This window comes from Prenolepis imparis, unplaced genomic scaffold, assembly GCF_030444845.1.
Source record: "Prenolepis imparis isolate NDT839.2.m4 unplaced genomic scaffold, iyPreImpa1.0 SCAF_6, whole genome shotgun sequence".
NCBI classification, from domain to species: Eukaryota; Metazoa; Arthropoda; class Insecta; order Hymenoptera; family Formicidae; genus Prenolepis; species Prenolepis imparis.
The window spans coordinates 378,477-399,409 of record NW_028141164.1 but is presented as its reverse complement, the minus strand read 5'-3'; the positions used below and the strand labels follow the sequence as shown (position 1 = coordinate 399,409).

At 38.2% G+C, this 20,933-nt stretch overlaps 1 protein-coding gene across 2 annotated transcripts in view; it reads right to left on the bottom strand.

The window, feature by feature from the left end:
* Positions 1-20,933, bottom strand: part of Eif5b (eukaryotic translation initiation factor 5B) — a 33,723-nt gene that overhangs the window by 8,957 nt on the left and 3,833 nt on the right. For both annotated transcript variants that reach the window (XR_014425547.1, XM_083040334.1), the window contains exons 7-14: positions 20,623-20,840; positions 20,332-20,534; positions 19,985-20,250; positions 19,782-19,863; positions 19,454-19,635; positions 10,057-10,133; positions 9,581-9,788; positions 9,383-9,478 (exon numbers count right to left, since the gene is read on the bottom strand). Coding sequence is in view for 1 of the 2 variants with exons in the window: in XM_083040334.1 (XP_082896460.1) it covers positions 9,383-9,478; positions 9,581-9,788; positions 10,057-10,133; positions 19,454-19,635; positions 19,782-19,863; positions 19,985-20,250; positions 20,332-20,534; positions 20,623-20,840 (1,332 nt within the window). In the remaining variant the exon portion in view is untranslated. The remainder of the gene's footprint in view (positions 1-9,382; positions 9,479-9,580; positions 9,789-10,056; positions 10,134-19,453; positions 19,636-19,781; positions 19,864-19,984; positions 20,251-20,331; positions 20,535-20,622; positions 20,841-20,933) is intronic.

Here is a 20,933-nt window from a genome sequence, read left to right as displayed (position 1 = left end):
CTCGCTCGAATTCAAACGGGCGTGGATACGACGCGTGGGCCCGGACATACACCGGTCCACTTTAGATTTATCTCGTGTCTCTAAGTGTTCGAGAGACGACACGAGAGAGGATCTCTCTCGCGCTACGTGGGCGAAGAAGAGCCCTGCGGGGTCGGCGGATGATGGCAACGACGAAGAGATCAAACGGAAAAGCGTGCACATGCCTTATCTCCCGGCTCGTCTTCCGATGCTAAACTATCTAACTGTTCGTGCGGACACCCACCCGTCCTCTCTGTGGTTTCTCCGATAAGTTTTCGCCGTACCATTACATATGCTTATTGATACGTTCGTTGCATTTGGCATATATGTAATACAAAATCGATTAATTTTGAAATTACTCGAATCTTCTGTCAAAGGTTTATTATTAAAAAATAATGCGTGAGAAATATATCTTTTTTATACACTATTAATAATATAAAACATGTGTCGATTAATTTAATAATGTTATTATTTTGCAACGCTAGAGTCTAATATATGAGTTAATTCTTCATAAATATTAATTTGCTCTATAATCACAAGAGTAGTTAATGTAAAATATATATCTCCCAATTGTATGATGCAAATTTGTATATAAAATTGTACACTTTTCCATCAAGTTTTCTAGGTCATCATCAGATCCAATATGTATACGGCTGCAATTAATTAAAATCAATTAAATAATAGATTTTCTAAAGAGTTGCGAAACAGTTTGCGAAAAAGAAGCCAGGATGTAGCTAGAAAACAATTCCCACAAAAATGAGAAATGTCGCAGAGAGAGTCATTTGAGAACAGCCTATATAAACTACTCGGAGCAAAGAAAGAAGAGAGGAATTCCTAGAAAGAAGTATGGCGAGCCTCGACCTTGGCACAAAAGTGCGCACGCTATTCCGAAGGCCGATCCTTTCTCGGCGCGCAAAATGGGAATCCACCAAAGATGCAACTGCATCGCCTAGCCGAAGGGACTTGGATCCTTTTGCGAAAAGAAGTGCACGTTTTTTTAGATTACACAAGTTGTACATGTGTGTGTATCATTACGTCACCGTGAAAGATTCACGTGCGAAGATCATTTATCGACATTATGCGCGTATTCAAATATGATGGAATTATTTATTCCGCACGAGTATGAGATTTACGTACAGCTGTCGCAATTCTTGACTGTAACAGGTGTATAACGTTGCAACTTTTGCAGTTTGATTATATTATAACTTGGCCATTGCTATAATGCTATCAAAGATTTTCTAAAGACAAACGTTTCTTTCACGTAAAATTTATATTAAAATTATTTTCGCATATACACATAATATATGTAACATTTCCATATCTCAAAGTTTGACTATATGACATTATATTTCTTTGTCATTTATCTACGTATTATATAATATGGGTAATGTGTATTATATAATATGGGAATATATTGACATATGTGACCCCTATTTTTGAATCCGCATATCGGAATTATCATGTGAAATATTTATCTTGATAACATAATAAAACGCATGTATAATATTTCTTTGTCATCTATCATATAGCGATTGTTATACTTATCCGCATATAAGACATTTACATAATGAAAGAATATTCCCACAAAGCACAAATTTCCACATAAAATTTCTCGATAAATATCGAACTTATATTTTTCGCAGGCTTAATATTTACATTATGTAGCTGTGTAGCTTGACTATAAGATGACAATTCTTTTTCTTCTCTTCTATACAAATATCGTTATCTCGTTATCTAATTCACGTGGGTTTTATACGTCGTCGTAAATATTGATGCAGCAAAGCGCACAAGCCTTCCACGTTTCTCGCACGCGATGGTGCTTCTGCAAATCGGAATTATTTTCGCGGGTGCAATATTTACGTGCAGCTTTCGCGGCCCAACCATAGCGTACATATGTATGTATATGGCGTGGCCATATTTCTCGCGTGTGTGCGCGAGAAGATGTAGACGGAACGAGAGGGAGGAGGAGGAGGAATCGTTCTTGGCATACTAGATAGCAGACGCGGCGCGTCTCGCCGAGAGCGAGCGAGTGAGCGCGCGCGAGACGGGAACCGGAAGTCTATTTTCGTGGCCCGCACCAATTTAGAAGGCTTTATAGTTCGTGTGCGACGAGAGTTAGCGGCTCTAACCGTGCGCGTCGTCGGCGCTTTTGGACGCTTAATCGAGATTCGCGCCGCGTCCTTCTCGTCTTCCGCGAGAGACAAGCCAAACAAATGTAAATTTTGCCGAATCTCGAAAACTCGACTCGCGATCGCGATCGGATCTATCGACGAGAGAGATGCATTTATCGTAATTTTTAAAAAAAGCTTTCTAGACAAAAAGAAAAAAAAAAAAGAAAAAAAGAAAAAGTGGGGGGAGTGTGCGATAAAAAAATAAGAAATACAAAATACAATTAAAAAAGAAGACTAAAATTATAAAGTTTTATAAATCACACACACACACACACACACACACACACACACACACACACACACACACACACACACACACACAGACAGAGTATAAAATCAAATTGTAAATATCGACGATATTTCTTTCTAGATAAAAGAAATGTTTTTATTGTAAATATATACCAAAATGTAATTAATATAATTGACGGAAATATAAATATTGCATATTTATTTCATGTATAATTTCGTTGCAAGTTTTCCACGACTCTCCCGGAATAAAACGGATAGATTTGAAGCTAGACAAGATTATGCCTCGCTCTCTCGGGGTTAAACGCTCTCGTTCACGTGCTATTTAACGTTATACGGACGTAAGTGTGTCTTCCACGTGTACCGGAGCTGTTTACCGTCGCAATATTTTTTATCGTCGTAGCAGAATTAATCGCAAGCTCGGGTAAAACGATCCCGCCGACATTGGAAACCTTGTATCCGGCCGGCCACTTCCCTCTTCCTCCCCGTTCTGACTTCCGTTCTACTCTAGCCTTTTTTTTCCTTCATGGGCCAAATATGACAAATTTTATGTCGACAAAATACTATTTGTAAAATCATTTTGTGTGTGTATATGTGATTCTTGATATTAATCAAATGTTTCAAAATTAGATATGTATTATTTTAGAATATATTAGTTTTATATGTATATTACTATTTTCTCTGTATAATAATTAAATTTTTTTCTTTTTGTTTTAAAAAATCTTTTATACAATTTTTGAAACGTTTGTAATTTTATTTACGTAATTATGGCTATATATTTTTATAAAATTAAATATTTTAGTTTATAATTAAAACTGACTTTGCAAATAACTAAAGAATATGACTTTTGTTCATTTCCTTCATTAAAATTTATTTCTCAAATCTTTTATTTTCAATCATCCTTAATTACACAAAAATTATAGATTGAAAAAATTAATTTTAAACTGATAAAAAAACTTCCATTAAAAAATAACGCAGAACAAAAATGAAATATAATCTCTTTAACGAAATTTGGAAAAATAAAATACGTAAAGTACATATATTAATAATTTGCTTCTTAGAGACAGTAATTGAAAATTCTTCCACGCGAGGCAAAAAAAGAGACACGAAACATGACGTATAGAGAGAGAGAGACGGATGGAAGCGATATTTAGAATAAGTTAGATAGGAAAAAAGAGAGACGACATATTTAGAAGAGAGAAAGAGAGAGAAACGTCGCGGATGTGTGTGTAGTACGATATAACGCACAAACGCATTCACACGGCGACCACATCCCGTCTTTCGGTCTTCCGGTCCCTGTCAGTAGCTTTCGTGGAAACGCCTCTGGCTTCCTTCCGGCCGTTTATCACTCGCTAGACGGACGGGCGACCGAACCCTCTCGATGTTCCGAATGCGGACACGGAACGTTCGTCCTTTCACAAGGATACCGACTCGGTTTCTCGATAGTGGTAGTAAACGGAAGAGTACAAATGCTAAGAATATAAGCGGCGCACACAGTATCCTTTGCTATATGCCGACCGGCCGTTTTTAAGCTCTGGGATGGTCTTTCGCGGTTAACTCGACACATCCGGTTCCGATCGATGGTGTCGAAATTATGAGATACACGAGAAAATATTTCAGATGAAGAAGAGAGAGATCTTTTTATCTTTTAGACATATATATATATATATATATATATATATATATATGTGCGTAATAATAAAAAGCTATAAATCTATTTTTACGTTTACTTTTTCTCTCTTTGTTACCTATAAAAAAATCTTTTACAAAGTTTTTGAAACATTTATGATTCATAAATATAACTATATACTTTTATAAAGCTAAACTTCAGTTTTTTTTACAATTAGTCGATTTAATTTTGTAAATAATAATCGAAGAATATGATTCTTTTGTTTATTTTCTTCGTTAAAATTTATTTCTAATAAGAGTCCTTTATTTCCAATCTTTAATTAGACAAAAACTATAGATATTTTTGTTGAAAAAATTTACTTTGAATAAATTTATTTTAAATTGAAAAAGCTGCCATATTAAACAGTAATGCAGAATAAAAATTGAACATAATTAAATATATAATATACAATATATATGTATATATATATACTTTTCTTTTTTTTTTAAGATTTAGGTCACCTTAATTATATCATTCTTTCATTTCCTTTTTATATTGTTCTTCGTTTGTCAATTGTTATTACGTTTTCAAAAATATGAAAGTATTATTTGTTTTATTTAATTATATTTTGTATATATTGAAAATTGAAACCAATTAATCTAAATTTGTTATTATTGTCCATTGAAGAATAATAAAATAAGAGAATCGGAAAGAAGTTTTGCTTCTTTAGAGATTCAATAAATAATCAAAAGGTGATGCAAACCATCTTCGTATAGAACCGCGTGCTATATTTTCTACTCTTGGACGATTCGCGACGAAGAGAGTAAGTAAAGTCAGGAAGGATAATTTTCGCGCGTAGGAGCCCTCCCTCCTCCCTCTCTCTCTCATACTTGAGAGAATAACAACCGCGTGCATTGCGGACAATTGCGAAACGTCGCGGTCTGAATATCTCTCAATAGAGAGATATCCTCTCGGCTTGAAATTCCTATTTCCTATCTGCCGCGAATTCGTCACGGTGCGTATGCGCGTCAAGAAGAAGGAAGAGGAAGCAAGAAGGGAGAGAGAGAGAGAGAAGGGGGAGGGAAGAAGAGAGAAAGGAAGAATGGTTACCAGCGCCTTTCCGGCGGAAGAGGACTTGTGTTCACCGAAGCGTGTTCTAGTTCCTGTCGCTCACCCACGAGCTGGATATAATTCCACAAATGAAAAAAAAAATCAGTCTAATCTCAGGATAGACAATAGTCGCGTGTATTTTTCAGGATCGTCGATACAAAAGTATCCAAAAAATTAATAAAATTTTTCAAATTAAATAAAATCGGGCGTTTATCAGGGATTTCATTTAATTGTAAGCATACGAGAGACAGATGGAATTATGAAACATCGTATTAGAAGTTGAGAATCGGACGAACGTCGACGCGGGATGTACGTTGATCGTGTTTCTCGTCTCACGATAGCGTGTTGTTGAACTTGCTACGATAAAGGGCCTCCGCCTCATTCTCACTCTTTATCTATCTCTCTCTTTCTTTCCCTCCTTTTTCCACCTCGCTCCGATCACTCGTTCTTTGTCGAGTTTCCTACTTTCGCTTCATGGGTACGACATTGACAAACGACAGGATAATATTTTTAACACCATCATTATATCCAGCTCCGAGTTTAATCTATTTTTATTTCAAGATTTTGTAAACGAGTAGGTATTGTGTGTGTATGTATGATTTATATCTGAAGATTTCATAATTTTAACAATTTCCAATTATAAATTGTGTGCATAATTTACACAAAAAGTGGAAATGTTTAATAAAAATTAAGAGATTCTTAAGACTTTAGTAATCGCGTAAAATTATTTACAACCATATCTCATTTCGATAGACTTCTCCAAGATTTACCTTATAACGAAATTTATAATAAACGAAAATGTTGCACACAAACGACCGATGAAATGCGTCTATTTCGTTAGCATTAGCACTCTGTTATGCGCCAGCAGACGCGGCAGTCCCCTGTTGTCGCTTAACAGCCTGATAAAGAGGAAGCAGAAGAAAATGAACAAGTTGCGCGATACACACGGTCGGAGCGAGGACCGCGAAGAAGAAGAAGAAGAAAAGATGATGTGCTTTACTCAGCGGAGGTTATTTCCGCCAGAAGCATCCAATCGTGAAAAGCGCCGAGATCTATTCTCCGAGCAAGCAGCAAGAAATAGAAAGAGAGAAAGAGGAAGGAAGAGAGCATCAAAAGTGCGGCGCTATCGCAACTCTACGCTTTCGGGTCATCGGGCCGAGCAGAACCCGATTCACAGAATGAATGAAACGATCGATCGATCGATTGGTCGGCGGAAAGAGAGGAAAATGTAAAGGATAATAGGAGGGGAGAAAAAAAAGGAAATGACAAGAAAACGGCAAGCCGAAAGAATCCGCCGGATTTCCGCTCGGCGTTAGAACCGCCTATCGAGAATCGCCGCGTTGCGCAATGCTTATATACGCTCTATGTATGCGTATGTGTCTTTACACATATATGTTGTGTGCAGAGTGCACGCATATACCCGATAACGCACGATACAAGTCGCGAGAGAGGGAAAGCGAATAAATTAATAGATACGTTACACTCTCCAGGGGACTCTTTCCTTTTCGCGATACATACGCGAGAAATAAATTTCAAGAAAAGAGCAAAATATGTAAGGCAAGTTATGTAACGACACGATCGACAGTCAGTCGTCAACGCTATTAGCAAATCACTTAACTTATTGTTAGTGAATTTATTAAAAGTATTTACGAGAAACTTGCGCAATAGCATATGAATGAATCCGTAGGTACAACCAAAGAGAGAGACAAATGTCTCATAATTTATTTTGAATCCGCATTAGCTCGCGCAATTTCCATCTCGATTTAAATATATAATGCATCTTGTAAAATTTCAAAAAAGGAAGAAGAAAACATCGATAAAACGTAAAGAGTGACAGACGATGCGTCTGGAGCGCGAAATTTTGCTCCGATCTCCGTGCAAGAGTCTCTCTATCGCGCGAGCTGAAAATCCGCTCGACGTTTGCGAGCTCACGCGTCGTATCGACCTCACGTTCTTCCGCCCCGTCGTTATTAAACCGCTTCCTTTCGCGGCGCGAACGATATCGATGCGTTCCTCATCGCCAACGACAACGACGACGCACATCCGGTCGCCTTCGATCGTCTTGAACAAAACCAGAGAGAGAGACCCAGGCGCAAACTGACCTGCGCTAACTCGAGTTTCGTGAGACTCGATATACGCCTGGGATAATCATCAGGTCAATCGTCAGGGACGCGGTTCTCTGCGGGAGCGTGCCACGTTTCGGCGGAAATAACTTTCACGGTAAATTTTCCAGTTTTTCTCAGCCGATCGTTTTGTTTGCGAGGCGTTTTTTTCTTCCGCCACAGAGCTTCTTACAGATTTTGTAATCCGAAGTTTTGGAAACCTCGGTTGGATTCTGTCTCTCGAGTCTTGAGAAAAATTCTTGAAATAGATTTAAAATTTATTCTAAAAGTATATAAGCCTCGCTTCAAAGCCTCGCCGTGCCCTATTCTAAAGAAAGAAGCTAGAGGAGGTAAGAAATGCCTAAACTTCCTTTAGCATTATCTACAGCAGTATAGCTATTGTAACTAAATTGCGATACATTTCCTCGAGAACCATGACAGCCTCGGTAAAAAGCAAAGAATCTTCTTTTGATACGCATTCAAAAATAAATTAAAATAAATGAGCTTCTCTCGCGCAAAAACGATCATTTCTTTAAGAGATGCACGTTGCGCAAAAAATTATAAACTCCTCGTGAATTCATTCCCGAGTGAGAGCGAGAGCGAGGCGTATCGTCGCCAGAAAATGTTGAGAAATTTCTCGTTAAGAGCCTGGGCGAGAGAGGAGTTCCTCTCGATGTCCCGCGGAGAATATCGCGTGGGCTACGTGGATACGTGGTCGGAGCCGCTTTCTATATGCGCAAGGGCTCGGAATGCCAGTCGTCTCGTCTCCCTTCGCGCGATTTCACGCGCGCGATTCGCTCGCGACTCCTACGAATCGCAAAACCACATACATACATCGGTTGCGATTTGCAACTTTCACGAGAGGCGAGATATTTTCGAGAATAGCAAAGAGATATTGGCGAGGCACGCCCAGACGTGTATAATAAATATAATATTATGCAAATGTTTGAAAAATCGTATATCGTAAGAGTTTAAAATATATATATATATAACAAAAAGGAGAGAGAGGGGGGGAGAGAGAGAGAGAGAGAGAGAGGAGAGCCTGAACGCAAGCGCGTAAAGAGAGATTTCTATCGTGAAGAGAAATAAAATATGTTTTTAAAATGATACATTCTTTCCCCAAAATGAAAGAAGCGAATCGCGGAATGGAATGTGAAAAATCGGCAAAAGGGAAGGAGTGTCGCGCGCGAGTCTGGCCGGTCAGGCGCGTTAAATCATTGATCGCGGGCTGCTGCGTGGGTGCGTCACGCGCGACGTTGGTGGGAGAATACATTTCGGATTTTTGTCCGTCGGGAATTTGCGTGCCGCTAATGGCATCGCCAACGCCTACGAGATTCGAGGCTAGGCAACCTGCAACGTTTCGCGCTCGTGCTCGCGCTACCGCGTAAGGCGAGGCCGGATAGCAGAGCTTCTACCCACCCGGTTCCTCCTACGGGAAAGAACGGGAGAGGGATCTCGCTGGGAGAGCGAGAATGCCGGAGCGAGTTTACGTGTCCGCCCGCTCGATCGACTAACTGAATCGCCGTATTTCCGCCGAACGAGTTCACCTACGCGTATCCCGATAGTTCTCGGTTTCCCGAGCCTCGAGACTGCTCCGATTCCTCCGTCCTGGCTCTTTCTCTCATTCTCATTCATCCGTTCTGGACGCGCGGATTCAATTTTCGCCGCGGACCTTTGACGTAGACATTAATCTCTCCGGCCACCGCGATTGTACATGCGAAACACGATTATTTTGTGTACAAGTCGCAAAGATACTTTGTCGATGTTTATATTCTTCTATTTTCGTAGAGAGAGAATAATAAAAATAATCTAACAGAGTATATATAATTTCATTTTCTCTTAAATAAATCTCTCTAGGATATTTTTCTCTCATTGGAGAGAATGTTGTTATTTCAAATATATATGTGTCGCTAATAATAAAAAAATCTCACAGATATCAAGCATATCACTCTTACGGATTCATCGAAGAGTCAAAGTATAGTAATGTTATTGATTCTCACATGCGACATGTAAAGATTACTCGACGATATTCATATTCTAATGATGCGAACGATGCGAAAAGATGCGATTCACGAGTTTAGAGAGTTGGAGAGAGAAAGAAGAATGAATAAAAAGAGTCGACTCACGTCTTTGCTCGGGACGCAGAGTGGCGTTCCTTCCTTGACGATTCCAGCCTCGATCATCACGCCAATCACGATCGGATCCCTCGAGTTGAATACGTACTGAAATACAAATTATATCGGATCTCCGTTAAAAAGTTGGCGACTTTAGACTGCCGACGTAAATTTCGCAAAAAAAAAAAAAAAAAAAAAACACATACGCACCTGCGGGAGGATCTTTAACTTGCACGGGAATACGGCAATGTGCTTGTTCTCGTCCCGTTTACGTTGCTTCAGTTCTTCCCTGTAGTTGGTGAATTTGTCAAACAGGTGATAAATGATATCCGCCTGGAAGATTTTAACGCCCTGCGCGTCTGCTAGTTCCTGCGCGTCCTTTTCTATTTTCACGTCGAACGCGAGAATCGTGGCGTATCTGCGCAACGAATTAAATGGCGATTATTTCTTAAATGCAATCTAGCCAGCTGGCCAGAAAACTTGAAAACTTTTTCTCAAAAACTCGAAATATCATAGCAAAGCATAGAATTTTCTCTTTCGCGTTAGAAAATTATTAAAGAAAACTTTGACGAGTTATTATTTCGGTTCTCAATTTCGTAATAAAAAACTATTGAAAAAAAAAAAATTTGCTTTAATATCATATCAAACTAGACTCGGTACAAAATCTAATTGTAAGCTCTACTCACTGGCTATCGTGTTCCAACATGATGGAAGCTTTCATGACATCTTTCTTGACGACCGGCCCGATACGAATTCCAGAGTACTGTAAATAAAGAGACAAAAATATTGATTGATTAGCGAATTAGAGAGATTGTTAATTGTGCAATAAAATAAAAGAGCGAGCGATTTGTCATTACGCAAGTCGCTCCGATTTCGCTCGACAGCGTGCAACGGCTGTCATCTTGGCAACATTATTACATAGTTTCTTGCGTTACGTTATTTCGCACATTGTTACGTAACGGAAGGTGGAAGGAAGGCGGCGGGGGACGATTGCTGTAACAATCTAAACGGCCGGAGCTGCGCTCCACTCGCACACTTGCGTGTGTCATCTCTTTATCTCCGAACCATGGCAGACTCTTCTCTTACAAGACAATGTAACTTTTCATCGACGTGTCATCACGTGATAATTGTTCTCTCTTTGAGAGACGAAGAGGCAAGATGGGTTTTGTGGTAGAATCTATGCTCTGCGCTGGTTACCGGGACCGGAATCCATCGCCATCGAGAAACCACCATGGAGATCCATCCCGCGGGTCTGGGCAAAAATAACCAGTGACGCATGCAGCGTCGCCCGGATTCGGACGCAGCGAGACGGGACGACACGCGAGAAGATGCGCGACGTAACACGTTGAAATAAACGCGCGCGACGCGATGCAGTTCGCAAACAAGCCGTTTCGCGGCTTTACCGAGAAAAGGCCGCTTCGCGGTCGGAGAAGAGCCACGAGATAGACTCGGAATTAAAGCCGAACGTCTCAACACGAGTCTTTTCGCAAGAGATATACATATATAAAACTCTGCGACAGTTTATCCATATCGAACAATCTGTTTCTGAAAAGATTTTTCTATATACATTATTTCTCATGTATCTAAACTCCTCAACTTGTGTAATTATATTTATTCCTAACAAGTATAGGTACATGGATTTCAAAATAGCACTAGATAGTACAAAGGTATATTTATCGCAATTAATAAAAATATTCGAAATGTAGCAAAAATAAAGATTTTTAGTTATTTCTTTGCATATTAAATACGCAAATTTTATTCAAAAGATGAATAATCCAGAGTTAAACATTTAACGATTCTGCAAATAATAAATATATATACATATTATGATATAATTTCAGCAATAAACAATTTCTCACGCAATTCGACAGGGAGTATCTTAATGAGATAATACCATATTTTCTACGTTGGAAATGAACACAATCATAAATAAATCACCTTCAATATGTCTCGCTGAATAAATGTAAGGAAATTAATTAAAAGTGAGTATATTTCCGATAACTGCCAGATTATACTGCAAATGTTACATTCAGCCTCAGTCATTCGCCATAAGACGCGAATTTCCTGTAATCTTCCTTATAATTACACTCGTGCGTCTGTTTTCCGGTTGCGAAACAGATATTTATATCAGTTGCTGATATGGTCAATGTCTATAAAATGATACTTGATATACAGGATTAATTGCCGCATTAAGAACTGCGCGATCAAATTTAAATATGCTATAAGTATAATATTATAACTTCCAGACTCTCTCTCTCTCTCTCTCGCTCTTTATTCCTTTTACTTTCTCTCTCTCTATATATATATTCTCCAGTACGTAAACAAGATCATTATATAAAGCTTTTCTTTTAGGAACTAAAATATTCTAAAACATACTATATAAAATTAAATATTAGATATTAATAGCCAATGATATTTAACAATTTCAAAATGTGTGTGTACTGAAGCTTATATATAAATTATCATTCTAAAGAATGTTGGGGATCATTCATTTTTTTTCTTTTATAAATAATACCTCTTCTAATTCCTTTTTCTTTTGTAATAATAAACTTCCGTTAAAGTTTATTTCCTTATTAATATTTTAAAGTTTATAACAATCCGGCGTTTTAAATACACGTTCGTTTTTCTCGCTTCCTCTCGCGAACTGCATCCTCCACGATTGGAACGATAATTATTCTCGCAGGTATACAGACCGTGCAAATGGTACAACTCCTATTTACGGGCAAATTCTCGAGCCGGTATAATCAGGAGATTGATAGGCAGGCGATTGAAAAGAAATGACAAGTACGGATCAGCGGATGAACGAATAAGTGGAAAATGATACATTTCCGAGAACTATCAGAAAATTATTAAAAATCAATTGAGAAACTTATGCATATCATAGAATTCTCGATATTAAAATTGTTTTATGCAACAAAGTACAATATATTTGCAATAATCGTGCATATATTAATTAAATATTTGTGATATGTATCTTGATATAAAATTAGAACACACAAAATATATTCCGATAAACAATTTTTCCAAATACAATATGTATCAATAAATATGATGCACCTAAATTAAAAAGAAAAAATTTAATGCAAAAAACTTGACATTGCACTGCCGTAAGAATATTGTGACTGATAATGAAAAATTATTATTAACACATCTCCATATAGTGCATTAAAAAATAAAAATAAAAATGAAAATATATGTGATAATTATTTCATAAGAGGTCAAACTTTTTGCATTAAATTATTTTATTTATCATTACTCTAATCGTTGATAAAGAATTTTTCAAAGCATAATGTAAGCAAAGATGATGCACTTAGGTGCATCAAATATATTTTGTGACTTTTACTATCAACTGTCAGCGTTGTTTTGTAAAAAATTGAAAATTGTAAAAGTATATCGGTCTTTCTAATCCGGGAGATCGGAAGCTCTCATTTCGGACCGAAATTATAATAATGACATTTCTTAAATGTCTGGAAATTTTGATATTGGGTTCTTCATCGTAATATTTTTCTTCATAGAGCACGCAAATAAAGATACTTTTGTTACGTAAAATAGACAAGCTATCGATTGAGTATATATAAGAACCTGATCGGTCCAGCCGTTACTGAGATTCGATAATCTAAAGTACTCTCATACACAACTTGGCGGCTCGCGTACAGATACACGATCCGCCTTGCTGTTGCTGCGCGTGACTTGGCGTGAGACACAACCATGTCTCTTGATAAGTGTGTTTAGAACTTCCGGTGCGCGTCGAATTCCGATCCTGACACCAGATATATATGTATATATATATATATATATATATATATATATATATATATATATATATATCGTCAATTTACATCGACTCTATTTATTATACATTGCAGGGATGCAGTTTCGTGAAATGTCAAAGCAAAAGACAAAGCGACAAGCGCGCGCACACTCACATAAAAATTTGCATGTACAACACTATAATATTTGAACATTTTTAGATAGTTTAATGATCAATTAAAAATAATATATACACAGTTGTACATTACTCAATTACTGTATCTTTGTCATATTTTTTTTTTCTAATAATGCTTATAATAAAATTTAAATCAATTTCCACATAACATTCAAAAGTAAATATATTTCTTATCAAATTATATATGCTTTTTTAAATTTAGATTTTATATAATTTGTTCGAAGTTGCGAAGGAAAACCAAACTCAATAAACAAGTGAAATTTTTTAAAAACAATAGTCGTTTATCAGCACGAAAACTTGTCGACGTTCTTCTTCGTACGCTATCAAAATTCGTAGCAAGTCGCAAATTGACGATACTTGGCTTTGGAAGAACGGATGCTCTCAAAGAGGGGGGGGGGGAGGGAAGAAGAGGAAAGAGGGGGGAAGAGGGCAAAAGGCGAGAGAGGTGCCGTGGTGGAAAAAAAAATTGAGCGCGGAAGAAAGAAGGAGAGACGCGCGCGAACGAGAGAAGAAGAGGAACGTAATACGACGAGAAAAAAGGCGGACATGGCAGATGTTGCCGGCGAAAGAAACGCCGCTGGTACAAGCGAGAGGAAGTTGGGAGGAAGAGTAAGACGGAGGTGGAAGCGGGGCGTGAAGAGGGCTCGGCGCAGAGGGAGCAGAGGGAGAGAGGGACAAAGGTGGGGTTCGGGTGATCGGGAGAGACCGGGGGCGAGGGGGTGCGCTTCCGGCATTTAAAACCAGCCGTCAGAGCACGGATCCTCTTTAGCCTCTCGTCGTAACTGCGGCACGCTGCGCCGAAGAAGGAAACGCTAATTTATTAAACTCGCCTCCCATTCTGCTCCTCCTGCATATCCTGCCCGCGCGAGCGAGCGAACAAGCGCGCGCGTACGATTAACGTCGGCACCGAAGGACAAGCGTGTTTTGCGCCTCTCGCAAATTCGGTGACGTGCCTTTTTTTTTTTTTTTTTTTTTTTTTTACAAAAAGACCCACGGTTACGCGGCGATGATGCTACCATCGGCGAAAGATGCATCTCGTGAACAGAGCGATGAGCTTTGCGGAATAGAACAAAATTTGTTCAAGTAAACTACGACGCCAGCCAACTCCCCAAATTCACGAGACAACTATATAACTTTTTAACGCTTTTTATTATTATAAATTATTAAAAAGAAAGAGCTTAAATCAATGACAAGTCATCTATTCTTCGAATAATTTAAAATATATAAAAATTTTTAATTCTTTCAGTTAATTGTGCAGACATGCAAAAAAAAAAAAGAAAAAGAAAAGAACTTTTTCTCGATACTCGTCCCTTTCCGTAATGATCGAAGAAGCTGAGATTAAAACAACGTCCGGGTTGTCTCGAGGCAGCTCGTATATATAATCTTGGGTCATAAAGCTTGATGAAGTTAATCGAGATTCGCGTTTAACGCGTTAATGCGCAACTTTCCTCGATCGCTTGGTGAAAAACGCGGCGGAGCGTGTGCGCGTCCGCGCATCCGCTCCCATGTCCCCGGATACGCCGCATATGCAGGCCGCGCGCTCATATTGCCGCGGTTAGAAACAATGCGAGGAAACGAGCCATCTTTTCCTGCTGCACCGCACCGGCGCGCGGAAGAGGAGCGAGTGCCAGTGCCGCGCGTTTCCGCCCGCCCGTGACGCGAACGCTCGACGACGCAGGCAGGTAGGTAGATAGAGGTAGGTGGGTAGATAGGTAGGTAGACAGATCGAGACCCGAGTGCGTTTCTCTGTACCGGCGAGAATCAGATGCTGCGAAATTTCGAATGCAGAATAGCCCGTGCGCCAAAAGTTCCCGCGGGGACCAATTTTTCTATTGTATAAGAATTTCCTGTAGCAAGAATTCCAAACACTCGCGTTTGAAAAGTTTCAAACTCGAGTTTAAATTCCGCCAAAGTGTTAAGGTTTCGTTTAAGCGAACAATGTCGGACATTGTCATTCATTGTTTGCGAAATCCTCTCTTTGTTAATACTCGGACATTTCGAAAAAAATATAGGAAGGACAGAGTAGAGTAGAAAAAGGAAAAAAAAAAGGAGAACCTTTAATAGAGTTGCCAAAAGCGTGTTATTTGCAGTCGAGTTGTCGAGTCTGCAAAGATCTCTCAAACATATTGCACGATATAAATCGATGACGACAAAAGCTGAACAGAGATTCATCCAAATGGATAATAATTTGTAAAAAGAACGAACGGAAGAAGAATGTATTCGTCGCCCAGGTCTGTAAGCGAAAGCTGCTTAATTACCGGATTGTCTAATTTATTAGACGCGAACGATAGGCGCGATTATAATGAAAATGCATTAGTCTCTCTCTAGTTTGGAGGGAACCCATTTCTTAACCGACGTGTAAAGAGACTGCCGTCGTGCTGTCGAGCGTTCAGAAACAATGCGAGGAAGCGAACCATCTTTTCCTGTTGTGCTCGCATCGAAACGGAGCCGAGAAAGGCGTCCGCTCTGTCCGCTCGTGACGGCGCGCTGTTCTTCGCTCTTCTCCGACTCTGACGAGAGCTTTCGAGAGAAGACGTACGCCGAATAAACTCGACCACACCAGACTCATGTACAAGGTACGTGCAAAAAGATAACTTGATTTTAATATCAACGCGTTGATAAAAGAATACATCTTTCTCGACCGATTCATATTTAGAATACTTAACAGATTTGTATCAATAATGATAGCAACTGATATGAATTTATAATAATAACAACATCCTTTACAACATTGATAAGCTAGCTTCTTTATCAACGCGCTAATCTCTCTTTGGTCCGTGTCCATTCAATTTCGACAATTTTATAATTCTTTTATAATTTTTAATCAATATATTTATCAAAGATATATTCGAGCAGTTTCGGAAACGATATCAATGACGGTCGATGTTGCTACAGAGAATCGCGTCAATAACATCACCTGTTGCATAACAATTTCGGTAATAACGAAATAAGAACGATGATATATATGGCTCGCGAAAGTCTGCTCGAACGATTGTTTTCGATTATTATTGTTACAGTCTGCAATCGCATCTGTACCCTGTACGTCTATAAACAGGCAATCGGCGATCGTACGCACGTTCCAAGAACAGCGTAACACGCCCCGATTAAGCTACATATTCCGATCCCGTTCGTCTAAACGGGACGAGGACAGGAAGACGCACCCGATAAGAATCGTCGATTCAACGGCGTTATTGTGAACAGTCGTTTAATAACGACGAGGGCGCGCGCCGATATATAGTGTTTACGTTTACAATAACAGCCCGGAGTCATTACGGCGCCTTGAAAAACATCTTCAGGGCTAACCGAGAATATTTTCGACTCTTTACATCGATTCTCCTTCGGTTATAGTCATTGAACTCAAAAGTTATATCATTCTATTGTCGCGTGTGTGATAAAAATGTATATTAGCTTCAATTTACACGCGTTTGAAAGATATAACAAGGAAAACTTTATATTCTATAAAACAGAGATACTATCGAATAATTAATAAATTCACAAATCTTGTAATAAAATTCCTAGTTTTAGCTTCTTTTTTATAAATAAATTGATTATATGAAATGTATAAATGTGTCAGAAAATAATAATCCAATTCTTTGACGTAGAAACTAGACATATGTATATATAAAGTTAAGGATGAAGCGCGAATTTGATTGCAATGATTATAAAAACGTCTCGACATGTTAATCAAATAAGCCGACTAAAACATATACTCTTCAAGATTAAAAAATGTTTCCATCATTTTGCCAAGCTTTCGTGGAGTCGCTATTTATTCGTGTCGACGCCTGGCCTGAAATTGCTACGATTTCTGAATCGTCCGGTCCGTTCATCCGTCGATCCGTCCACCCACGGTGCCTGCGCGCCGAGTGTGGGCAGGCAGTTTCCTGTACGTTGTGCGTGATCACGTATTCCTTTTTTCCAGCCTACACACGTCCGCGAACGCGAGCCTCCATATTGGCAAAAGCGAAGCGTTCCGAGAGATAAAGAAAGAGAGATAGAGAGATAGATGGATAGATAAATGGATATATAGAGATAAATAGATAGATAAATTGATAAATATACATGAATAGGAAAAAGATAGAAAGAAAGAGACAAAAACAGAAAAAAATACCATTGTCGCATGTGTGTGTTGCGTGAATTTAAACCGTCAACCCTCTCCGCCTCTTCTCCCTGACGACTCTGGTCGAGCGACACTGTGATACTCCGATTCTCCCTCCCACCCGTCCCCCTTTCGCGCCGTGAAATGTGTTCTGTATGTACGTGAGGAAGTTGAGCGGGAAGGGGAGGAAGAACAAAGCTGAGGGGAGAGAGAAAGGAGGGAAAGACAGGCGATCGTGCGTGCGTGTCTCTCTCGCGTGTGCGTGCCATAAAACTGACGTCATCGGACCACGTGATGGTACGATACGGTGGGGAGAACCCATTCATAACCTGAGCAAGGACAGGCTTAAGGCCGTTTCGGACGGTGTGTTACCTCCGCGAGCTCAAAGATGACAGGAAGTTTTTACCGTACTCTCTCTTTCTCTCTTTCCCTTCTGTCTTTCTTCATATGGCACCACAAAAAAATACTTTTAGACGGACATGCGATTGATGCCAGCCTCAACTTGCGAAATATGCACGTATATATATATACATTTATGCATGCGTGTGTACATATCTTACACATACTCGCTACACGTATGTATGTATGTATGTATGTATCACAGACTTTCTGGCGGAATTGCCTCTACTATTACGTTCATTGTATCGTAGACGGAGCTTGTTGTGAATGATATCTCAGTTCCAAGATATAACGGGACATATTTTTGCCTCTCTCGCTCTCTCACGTAAATTTATCTATCTGATTAAGAACAAATGCGCATCGCTGATTTCATCGCGTATCAGTGCTAGACGACTCTATAGTTTTCTCGTAAATAATATACTTCGCACAATCGATCGTATTTATTTATCCGTACCATGTATTAATTTAATATTTGATGAATAAATAATTTGCAATTTTTTCGATGCAAATAAGATTATTTCGTCACATTATCGTCGAAAGAAAACTTAAGTTTCGTGCAATTGTCGCGCGACAAATAACATACTAATTGTATCGTGAAAAACAAGCACGCACATTTCGTTTCTTTTTATTATTATATTATATATTAATTCAAACGTCTGCTTTAGAGAAAATTCTCAAAAAATAAAAAATAGGCTCAAGAATGGCGTGCAAATTTTTTGTCGATGCGTGGCATATGTATAAGACATCTTGTAAAAGGCTATGAGGCGTGCCCACGGTTGAACAGTGCGGCTGATAGCACGATGGATCACGAGTACAAGCACCGTATGCGACCAATGAGCCGTATCCTGCTAAACTGTTAAGAAGGAAGTGGTTCGTTGCTGCTGCTGTTGCTGCTGTTCTCTCTCCATCTGTCTATCTATCTATATAGCTACTGATCTATCTATCTGTCTATCTGTGTGTCTGTTCGTTTTTCTGCTCCTACAGAGATCTACACGCGCTTGATGATATATATATTTTTTTTAAATTTATTTATACATATAATCGTAAGTCAAATTTTGAAATCTTTTACATATGTGCATTATATGCACAGGAAGTCATTATTCTTTTATTACATAAATGAATTGTAAAAAATGTAACTGCAAATGGAAATGTAATTGTAAATTAAAAAAAAATCTATAGGAATATTTTGTTTTTACAAAATTATAGAGATATAGATTGCGTATTTATATACACATAGATAAGTTTAATACTTTAAACACCTTAATCTCTGATAAAATTATAATATCAAGATAATAATATTATCAGTTTTACTCATTGAAGAGAGATTGTGACTAAATATTTTGTAAAAGAGACATCTATATCAATGAAGAATATTTTTTCACGAAAATCTGTCTTTTATATTTAAAATTGATTAATATATATATCTCAGCAATGAGAATTTGCCATTTACCAGAATTAATATTACTCGACATGAGCGATTATACGCGATGACAATTGTATCATTTTGTCGATTAGCGATAATAGGGTATAAAGAATACGTTACAGTACAATATTAGTACTATAATATGTGTGTATATGATGTCTCGCATTAGAATGAAAGGATAATTTTCAGGTAAATAAATAGATAATTAAGGGTACTCACCGGTATTTTACTGCTCTTCAAAAAATCTAATAAAGCTTCAAGGGCTCCCAAAGTTGACGCCTGGACATAAACTCCTCGTTCAGCTAACCGTATATTTCCAAGAGCACTCGTTAATTCTTTTGCTATTTCTTCTCTTAATACATCCACTTCATCTGGTTTCTGTGCAACTTGCAAATTTAACCCTGTAGATAATAACAAGTATTAATTTTGTATTACTTAATTTTTTAGACATAAAAACAAATAATATATACATAATTTCTGTATGATGATTCTTGCATTATGACTATCAAAAAGCAAAAATGCCAATATCTAAAAGTAAATTACATACCAGCGATGGCTTTCTCCAAGTCCTTTGCGGCAATTTTTACTCCTTGAGCTGCTTTAACTTCACGATGTTCGATGTACGCACTCTGTGGAATGAAAAATACATATACAATACAATAAATATTATATTTCAAAAAGATACATAAAAAAGAAATAATAGCTGTAATGACATTTCAACATGCAAAATATGTAATTTTGACAGATTACCTTAACTCTCAATTCCTTTAACGGTTGCGGCATAAGAAGCGAGCGAATTTGCGTTACAATAGGCCCATCCGTACCAGCGATAATGACTGTATCACCTTCTTTTAACAATCCATTGACTAGAATACAATCTATCGTAGTGCCGAGTCCAGGCAATGCTTTAACTTCCAATACGGTAGCCTGAAGTTCTTCGCTGTACATCAATCTCTTAGCCAGAGGACCCTGAGAGGCATCGACTATTAACGCCAACAGATTACCCATGCCTTCGCCTGTATTGTGATACAACGATGTGTAAATAATCACCCCGATATTTTCATCAAATGCTATCTACGTCTCATTTTAAAGCGTACCCGTTATAGCACTAGTAGGAACTAATGATACATAATTCCTAGGATCTGGATTCTCATAATACAATGCCGCATTGAGACCTTGTTCAGCAAACTGTACAATTACGTCCTTGGACCGCTTTTCGAATTCTCGCTGAGTATTAGGTGCTTGATTTTTTATTATATCTTGAACATCCTTACGGCTCATAGTTTGCCAATCGTATAACCTGAAAAGATTAAATTGTGACTTTATATTTGTAAATTGCACATTATTTAATTGCAATTGCAAATCGATTACTTAATATAAGATAGTACCTGTCAATTTTATTAAGGGCAACAACGAAAGGACATTTCTTTGCTTTTAATAAATTGATGCTCTCTAAAGTTTGCGGTTCCAACCCATGCATAATATCTACAACTAAAATTGCTATATCACAAAGAGAAGATCCTCTGCTCCTGAGGTTACTAAATGATTCGTGACCAGGCGTATCTATGATCAAGAGACCGGGAATTTTTAATTTCTTGTCAGCAAACTAAAAACAAAAAAAGAAACGATGTATGCTGTAACATATTTATAAAATTTCAATATTTCTTACCCAAGAACTAAGGTACTAAAATAAACACTT